The sequence below is a fragment of the Centropristis striata genome, chromosome 6 (genome assembly GCF_030273125.1).
Source record: "Centropristis striata isolate RG_2023a ecotype Rhode Island chromosome 6, C.striata_1.0, whole genome shotgun sequence".
In the NCBI taxonomy this organism is placed as follows: domain Eukaryota; kingdom Metazoa; phylum Chordata; class Actinopteri; order Perciformes; family Serranidae; genus Centropristis; species Centropristis striata.
In genome coordinates, this window is record NC_081522.1 from 20028622 (window position 1) to 20038291 (window position 9670).

General features: G+C 40.8%; 2 protein-coding genes across 2 annotated transcripts; one reads left to right on the forward strand and one right to left on the reverse strand.

Moving 5' to 3' along the window:
• Window positions 1–359: 359 nt before the first annotated feature.
• On the forward strand, window positions 360–5312 carry slc15a5 (solute carrier family 15 member 5). Its single transcript, XM_059334970.1, has 9 exons — window positions 360–711; window positions 1589–1811; window positions 3084–3253; window positions 3370–3590; window positions 3689–3875; window positions 4030–4218; window positions 4296–4427; window positions 4974–5082; window positions 5171–5312. The coding sequence occupies exons 1-9, from the start codon at window positions 360–362 to the stop codon at window positions 5310–5312; spliced, it is 1725 nt and encodes a 574-aa protein (XP_059190953.1).
• Window positions 5313–5694: 382 nt separating this feature from the next.
• On the reverse strand, window positions 5695–9198 carry LOC131973112 (tripartite motif-containing protein 16-like). Its single transcript, XM_059334967.1, has 6 exons — window positions 8481–9198; window positions 8294–8389; window positions 6994–7239; window positions 6737–6890; window positions 6558–6623; window positions 5695–6467 (listed from the first exon to the last, which is right to left on the reverse strand). Exons 1-6 carry the CDS (start codon window positions 9063–9065, stop codon window positions 5938–5940), a joined length of 1677 nt encoding a protein of 558 aa, XP_059190950.1. The 5' UTR covers window positions 9066–9198; the 3' UTR covers window positions 5695–5937.
• Between the last annotated feature and the right edge of the window lie 472 nt (window positions 9199–9670).

Sequence of the window (9670 nt, forward strand, 5' to 3'; positions counted from 1 at the left end):
GAAAAAACAGCAACCACATGTCTGTAATTATAGAAATATTTCTGGGACACTTTCTACATCGCTCCCATCCATCACTCCTCCTGGATACACTTGTGTATATTGTGTCAGATCCCTGTGAGGCGTCCACAGCTCTGAGTAACATCATGACACAGGAGAATAATCAGCCACCAGCACGTGCAAAATGCATGTAGGTGTGTCTGATCCTACGTGTCCACAGAGTCACACCAGGGTGAGGGATTCCAGCTGTGGCCTCTGCTCGTCCTATCTTCAGGGATCAGCGTTCATAGCTCTGTGTGGTCCATTGCTGACTGTATCCAGCCTGCCGAGCAGCCCAGCAGCCAGCTCGCTGGCCAGTTGGTATGGTGGCAGGAGACCGTCAGAAACTGCCAGAGGGCAGAGGCCAACTGCGTCGACTCTCCCGGACCCCTTGTCCAGACAAAGGACCGCCACGGAAGTCCCGCAAGAAGCTCCAAGTTATCATCTGTGTACTGCTTGTGGAGCTGTGTGAGAGATTCACTTTCTTTGGGATTGTATGCAACATGATTCTCTTCTGCACTGTGAAGCTGGGCTATGACAACTACCTGGCTGCAACAGTCAACCTGTGCTTCATAGGAGCCAGCACCCTGACCCCTGTTCTGGTTGGGTGGTTTGCAGAGACCTGCCTGGGAAGGTCCAAGGTGCTCTACTTGTGTGCTTTCCTCCATTTCTTTGGTAAGACACAATCATAGGTTTATACATGATGTGAGTGAGTGATTTAACCCTTTATCAGGCAAAGAACCATATTTGGTAACTTGAGCGACATCTATAACAGGTCTCCTCGCTCTCCGTGAGCTCATCATACAGCATTCAAGCTTTCCTTTATTGTCATTGTATTAAAAAAGTATGCAACTTAATTTACGTGTGCTTCTCATATATAAGGTGCTTTAAAAAAAAGACATTCAGACATTACGCATATGTAATAAGTAGTCTAAAAAGATAATAAATAGTTTAAAGGTAAAAGATAAAGTGGTGATGGATGCAAATGATGTGTTATTGTCTATTTAGGGAAAGACACTATAATAAATATAATAATAATAACAATGACTCAATTGACCTCGATTTGCAATATAAAAATGAAACATTTTGCAAAAAGTCTTGTAATATCCTCCAATAACACTTCAGGGCTGACATTTTCAATTTCCAGGAGTGGCTTATAAAGGGTTAACAATAAGATTGTACTTGTAATAAGTCCTGTACTTAAATAACATTTTGAGATATGTGAGTATTTCCATTGTATACTACTTCATCCTTCTTCTGTATACTTCTTCATTAAATTTCAGATGGAAATCCACGTCATGTTATGATGTAAGATTAGGTATAATGTAAGTAATGTGGGTTCAAGTTTGTGTGTTGCTGCAGAAAAGATGCTCAAAATGTAATATCTGACATTTAAGTCAACCTTAAATTTTAGTCTGAGCTCAGTGAGCGTGAGTATTAGTAACTCTATCAAGGTGCTTAGTCATGACTCTGCTTCTGGGAAGTCACACACATGCTTGAAATCTAGCTGCTAATACGTGCCACTGCCTTCAGCTTTCATCATGCTTTCTAGGCACAGCTATGTTGCCTGTGGTAGCATTCCCATTCGAAGATTTCTACATTGACACTCATCACATGACACACCAGCTGGAGCATCGGGAGCAGCAGATCTTGTTCTACACCGGCCTCCTGGCTGCTGCACTGGGCATCGGCGGCATCCGTGCCATCCTCTGTCCAATGGGAGCCTACAGCCTGCAGTGCTACAATCAGCACCAGCTCCTGTCCTTCTTCAACTGGTGGGTGTTTGAATCTGAATACAGTCATTCAGATTAGACTCTAAACAGTTCATTGGTATTGTTACCATGATCAGTTTCATTATTCATTTAAGATGCTTTCTTAAATATCTTACAGATCAGTTATTCTGCAAGGAGACAAGAAATAAGCGTTTATTTGAAGAACAAAAAAAAAATTGAATGCCCAAAAAGCAGGTTTTTGTGTGCCCAGGGAGTAAATTTGATCGTAATTTCACAAATTAAAATTACTTAACCCTTTATCGGGCGAAGAACTATATTTGGTAACTTCAGTGGATATCAAAATGGGGTCCCCATGTCTCTCTGTTTGGTCGTAGAACCACATTGACTTGTACAAGGAGAACTTGACTATGACGGCATATTAAGGCCAAGTATGAATAAAAATAAATTTACTAGATTAAAGTGGCAAATCTACAAGAAAAAAACGTGCAGATTTAAGAGATTTAAAGTAGCTAATCTGCTCAAAAAAAGTTGCAGATTTACGAGACAAAAGTGGGGAAAAAACAACTTTTTTCTCACAGATTCACCACTTAAAATCTCATAAATCTGCAAATTTTTTCTCGTAGATTTGCCACTTTATTCCCATAAACTGTTTTTTGTCAAAATATTACCCCGTATGTTTTTTTTACACATTCTGGCTGTATGTAATATCCTCCAAAATTCTCTAGGGTTGAAATTTGGAATTTGCAAGTATTTCAATGAGTGCCCTATTAAGGGTTAACGATGTTACCAGAGGAAAGGTCAGAATATCACCAAAGTTCTTATGATTCATCCTTAGGGGAAGATAATTGTTTGTACCAGACTTAATCAGAATCAATAGTTGACAAAAGAAAAAAAAATGTCAACCTCATGGGCTAGAGGGAATATCAGAGGATCACCAAAGATATGAGGATTCATCTTCTGGAGATTGTAAGTGTCTGTACAAACTGTCATTGCAATTCATACAATAGTTAAGTAGTATAATATAGCATAGATAGTAAAGTCTACACAGTCACTCAGTAACACAAACTAACCATTCTCAATGGAGTCCGGTGACTATGACAAGAGCATAGATGACAGCTTTGGTTCACCCTTTAGATGCAAACCTAAAAAATGTCTGTCTGACAATAAGGTCAAGTGGTGGACTAACAAACAAATGTGTCTACTTATGAGTAGATGGATGTAGATGTTTCCTTCTACTCATACATAAGTTTATGTTGTGACATCTGTAATCAGTATACCTGAAGTGAGTGTGACATTTGTTTCCTTTGTGTTTAGGTTCTATTGGTTGGTCAACTTGAATTCCACTGTCGTGTTTCTGGGTATTGCTTACATCCAGCAATCTGTGGCCAAAAATCTGGCCTTTCTTATCCCCTTCACCTCTGTGCTGCTGGCTCTTATCGCTATACACATGATGCGGAGCAAACTCACCTATAGGCCCAAGAAAGGTAACAAACCCCATAACAAGGCATTAAAATATTCTGTTATTTATTACGTTATTCAGACACACATAGGACTACAAAAACACTTCATTCTGTTTATTTCTGTGTCTGTCATACTGCAGGTGGATCATTATTAACCACACTGGGAGTTTTCTTGAACTCTCTCAAAATGTGCTGCCTCCACTATCGTCACCTGAGTGGAGATGTGGGATCTTGGCTGGACCGGGCCAAGGAGAACAATGGCGGTCGTTACAGCGAAACACATGTTGAAAATGTCAAAGTTCTGGCCAAGCTCTTCCCTCTTTATGGCCTTCAGCTGCTTTACAGAGCCTGCATCACACAGGCAGGTCACCGGGAGAATAATCGGTTGATATTAATAAAAGGCATTTAAAAAGGATCCTTATTCATCAAATTCACAGGCTAATAATCTGTTTTCTACAGATTCCTTCAGGTTACTACATACAGACGATGAACTCAAACCTCCACCTGCACAATCTCCTGTTGCCCATCGGCGCCATGAATGTGATCAGCATCCTGCCTCTGCTGATCTTAGCCCCGCTGATTGAGTGTGTGACAACTTGCTACCTCTCCAGGGAAAAAATTCCACCGGCACCTGCAAAAGTCATAAGTGAGTAAATCTATGTGCACACATGCACATCCCCACTAGTGCACTCATAATTCTAATGTCTCTCTCACTCTTCTGCCTCCCTCTTTCCTCCCGTGATTATTCTGCAGCCCCCACTCTCTCTCATTACCCCTCCCTGTCCATCCTCCCTTTCCAGCTCTGGGCCATGCGTGTGCCACTCTGTCGGTCCTGGTGGCAGGCCTGTCTGAGCTGCAGAGGAAAGCATACCCCCTGGTGGAGCAGACCCTGTCTGGAAAAGTTCTGCAAGTGTCGTCCATGCCGTGTTTCCAGCTGTCTCTTCAGTACATCCTACTTGGACTTGCAGAGGCTCTCGTCACTCCTGCATGTGAGTGACAGCCTTAACACAAAAATCCAAGAGTTGAAGATGATCAAACATTTCTGCTGTCACTTCCCCTCTGGCAGGTTCCCTCATATCTTTCCAGCTGACCCCAAGCCACATCAGAGGGATCTCGCTGCACTTCCTCACTCTGTCCTATGGAGGGGGCTGCTTTCTGGGAGCATTCATCATTCAGCTGGTGTACTTTATCTCTGGAGGTAAAATGAGTGCAAACACTCTGGACATTAAGATTCGACAATTTGGACTGGTGCATGGATATAGAAGTACACCATGTGAGTGCATTAATTAGTATACATTGAATACAATTCGTCATGAATCATTCGCAATAGAAAAAAAATCAGATTTACTTAAATTACATTACGTTACATTACATGTCATTTAACTGACGCTTTTGTCCAAAGCGACTTACAATAAGTGCATTCAACCTGAAGGTACTAGACTTAGACCACAGGAATCAAGTAAGTACATAACTTTAAGAGCCAACTGTCATTGCTACAGGAGTGCTATATGTTAAAGAAGATAAGAGAAGAGAAAAAAACCCCCAAAAAACAAAAGAAGAGCATTTTTTAAAATATATATATATATGTTAGGTGACCAAATTATTCTAAGTAGTAAAGCAAATGCTTTATTGCATGTATGCTTTCAATAACAAATGATTGTGACACTCAAATTTAATGGAAAACTCAGTTATTTTAAGCATAACATGTCACTAAAGCTGATACCATGCTGATACTTGTTTACAGGTAACTTCTACCCAAACACACTGCATGATGGGAATCTGGAGAGGTTCTTCTTCCTGCTGGCCTCACTGATGGCTGTTAATACCCTTGTGTTTTGGAGGGTATCTTACAGGTAGATTATAGTGTCTAAAAAGGTGGAATAGATGTCAATTAGATGATTAGTAATTCATAATAAAATATGCTTTTTCTTGTTTGTCCAGGTACATAGACCTGAGTGTGCAGGGTAAAGCTCTGACCGTCAGCCCTCTTGCTGAGAAGCTGCTGCATTACAAGGCCTGTCTGCGGTTCTATGACACCGTTGATCGCTCCTACACAAACGCCTCTATTGAATCTATTTTATGACTGTCTTCATTATTATCTCTACTGTTGGTGGCGCTGGCGCTGCATGTTACTACGTCAAAAGCTGTGACTTTGGAAACTGTGGGCTGAACCGTCCAAATGAAGTACATGGATTGTATATAATGTTTTAGAGTCAATGTCATGACAGAAATTGTGATATAATCAAACATATCCTATTGTAACTGTGAATGTAATATATGACTTCTATGAGCCTGGGCTGTAAATGACCTATATATTTTAAATAAATGTGCATGTCAAATTTAGAACATAATAATAGCAATAGGTTACATCAAATAAAAGATATAAGACATAGTATTAGCAAAGATGGGTCATTTATTTGAGTCTTTTAAAATAAAGCAAACACACTACTCTTGATTGAGTTGCCTGATAATTAACATACAGAATAAGCACAACAGTAGTTACAATCATCAAGGATTAATAGGCTATTAGATGCATTTTCATCTGTATGTTGCCTTATAATCACTGTATCAATCTATACATACATGTCTCTAAATCACACACACAAAACTATACAAAACTTTGCATATGTTAATATATCATTCCTACTCTTGTGCTTTTTTCTTTCCCTGAATCACAAACTCCCGAAGCTCACATGTTTAACTGTAGCTCAGATGTTACATATTTTCAGTGTTGAGCCTAAATCAACAGAAAACCCAGGATACAGAGGTTCAGTGAAGGTGGTCCTGATTTGGTGCAACACTTTCAGCGTGTCAGAATCAGAAACACTGTAGAAGCTCAGCGTTCCTTCATCGTATTCGAGGTGTATGCCCACTCTGCGGGAGAGAACCGGAGGAATCTGGCCTTTGTGAAGATTATTGTGCCAAAACGTGCAGCCAGATGAAGTGCAGGTTAATTTCCAGGAGATCTTATTGTGACCAAAAGAGCAATCCTTCCCTGAACCCTTTCTTTCAATGCATTTGTACGACACAGCTAAATCAACAATGCCACCATCCCACTCCACCTCCCAGTAGTGGCTGTACGTAAGCTTGTTTTTGCACAAAGCCTGAGGGTAGACGGTGAATCTGGCAGGGTGATCAGGATGAGCCTGGCTAGTCTCACCCCATGACATCTCTCTGTTTCTGTTTGACAAGCAAAGACATGCAGCTATAGTGTTGGGATCCACCTCCACTGTGGAGTCTGCAGGGAAAGATGAAACACGTGTTTAGCTCATGAAGCGTTCATGTTTGTTGCTGTTGTTTGTGCAAAGTGAATTAACATCATGCTTACCCTTATGTTTGGTCAGATGGTATTTCCTTGATGTTGCATTATCACGCAGTCTTGGCATTTTTAACACTGTGATGGAAAGAGAATAAAGACTGATCATTCTATTGATACAATACAGGAAGTAAACAAACCAGATTTCAGAATAATGATAAACTTTAAAGATCTAAATTCGTCACACTTACCCAGATTTTCTTCGGAATGACTGAATAATTCTTTCTTTTCTTTGTGGCACATGTTTTTCAGTTTATCTGTCTGTGCAGAGACAAACTCTGTCAGGATGTCGTGTCGTTCATGTGAGTGTGTGGACTCAGGGAGGTCACCCAGGGCCTGGAAACCCTGCACAGGCAAACAAATATGTTGTGTGATTAAAAATGCAACATTTTAACATGTAGAGATACATAATGGTATATAAATCCATGCATTCTAAACATGTGATTACCTGCAGAAACTGAATGGGGTCCTCTGTCAGTGAAAGCTGGTCCAGACGATCCTCTCTCCTCGTCAGCTCTAACACTTCACGCTCCAGTTTCCCGAGACGACTGTTGGTCCAGTCCAGTCCAGCTTTCTCTGCTTCTCCAACTTTCTCTCTCATCTCAGAGCACTTCTTCTCCACAGAGCGGACAAATATTCTGATGTGCTCCCCACACAGTCGCTCAATGTTGTCACACGCCTCATATGCAGCATCCTTGTAAAGGAAACATGCAGCATTTGTCTTGTTATGACTGGTGACACTTTGAGTTACATATTTACTAATAGTCCTTGGATATTTTACATATCTTTCAATTACACATTGAACGAAGAGTAACACATATCAAACGCCTAAAATTCAATTTGCATTGGCTTCATTTTTCAGCTGTGGAGGTTGCCGCTTGCTCCGAATGCATAATTTTTCCAACCAATTTTAGATTGACCCAGAGAGAGTACAGTTGTTATACAGCATCTTCTGATGAATTCACTGTTTATCAGGTCATAAATCAGAAAATACTTAGGAAAGATGAGTGACTGATCAGCTCAGTTCGGCACTGGTTGCCTGGTAACCTTTGACAACAACCAGGCTGCATGTTATCCTCTGTTCCTAGTCTGTGTGCTAAGCTTAGCTAAGCAGCCACTAGTTGCAGCTTCATATTTAACAGGGAAAGGAGAGGTATAAGCATTCTTATTATCTAACTCTGAACTAGAACACAAGCTTTATGGTTTTTTTAGATCACAAACCAAAAAGTTTGGGAATCAACGATCACTCCACCCATTTACATTCCCTCCTGCTGTTGTCTGTACACAGTCTGCGTGTATCTTTTTTTTCCCTTTCAAATAAAGACATTTTCTACGTCAAACATCTTTTAACTCTCAAATCGCCCGGACTATACACTATCACAGCAAAACATGAGGTATTCATTCACATATCAAATGTCATGTTCAGTGGGTTTAACGCTCAGCATTTTCAGCACTCTGTTACACTCTGCTGGCAAACACTGGACTGTACACCCAGAGAGAGAGAGAGAGAGAGAGAGAGAGAGAGAGAGAGCGAGAGAGAGAGAGAGAGAGAGAGAGAGAGAGAGAGAGCATGCCCCTACAGGAAAACAACTGTTGCTCAACACAGTTTACACCCACATCATCTTCCCCATTCCTAAGACGTCTTTGTTGTCAGCAGACTGGGAACTTTATTATCTTGTATCACTTTGCAAATAAAGAAATTGAGCCTGTTGATGATTCATAGAAAAAAGTCCTTATGTTGCACTTACTCTTATAGCACCTGCAGCCTGCTTCAGTTCTGCTATTTTCCTCTCTGAATCCAGCACTCTGTCTGCAATTTCCTGTTTGTTGCAATCCAGCTGTCTCTGTTGAAACACAAATCCAGGAGCTTTTTTACACATCTACATTAAAAGGACAGGCAGTAAATGAATTAAGCATGGGGCTGAAGTGGATTACCTGTATTGCACACTGTTCTGCTGCCACTGTCACCGTGTCATGGCCTCGGTGCTCCTCCATCCCACACAGCAGGCATATGAACTGCTGATCAGTGCGGCAGAAAATCTCCAGAAGTTTGTCATGACGGACACAGATGCTCTCTTTGATCCTTGAAGAGGCTTGAATCAGACTGTGTTTTTTTAATGGTGGCACCTCAAAGTGAGGCTTCAGATGAGTCTCGCAGTAAGAGGCCAAACACACGAGACAGAACATGGAAGCTTTTCTTTTTCTTCCTGTGCAAGCGTCACATTGCACATCACCAGGCGCAGCATAGGTGTCGTCATCATCATCATCAGCAGCATTTTGACTCTTTCTCCTTTTGTCTTCCTCCAACAAGGCAGCCAGAAGTGTGTTCCTCTTCAGAGCAGGCCTCGGGGAGAAAGTCTGCCTGCACTCTGGACAGCTGTAACACTCTTTGTTATTATTTGTATCCCAGAAGGCACTGAGGCACATTATACAGTAACTGTGTCCACAGGCGATCGTCACAGGATCCTCCAGTAACTGTAAACAGATGGAACAGTCGAACAGCTCCTGACTGTAAGCCATTTTCTCCCACTCAGGCTAACAGTTACTTTCGTTTTGTCTGAAGGAGTGGCTTATTGTCAGAGTGTTCTCACATGCTGACTGTGCTGACTGGTCTGTGGGAGTGTCAGTGTGGAACAAAGTACAGTTGTAATGTTAGGATCATAATTCAACATTAACCACAAGCGGAGGTTTTTAAACTGTACTTGAGTAAAAGTACCCAGCTTTAGTTGAGGTTTGTAACCATCAATTGGAGCACATGTTTGTAGTGTGTAGAGCAGTCTTTAGGATTTAAGAGCAATAAAAAAAGAGTATCTTTAAGATAAAAATAAATAAATAAAATCTCCCGCTATAGTGAATGCTATAAAGCATTTCTAGATTTTTTTTTAAATTGAGCCCTATTACTTTAATTAACAAAGATACTAAATTATAACCACTTATATTTGCTCAGAGGTTAAAGTTGCACCTCAATACACTTACTGATGACAGTCAATCGGGTTTTTGGCAGGTAAATGTGTAATTTTCACTTCATTTTAGTTTTAATTACAAAGTTTATGTTTAATACTTTAGATTTCTGTGGCTTTGGCAGCTGTTTAAATGTGGAGCTCAGACATTATATGAAGGTTGTT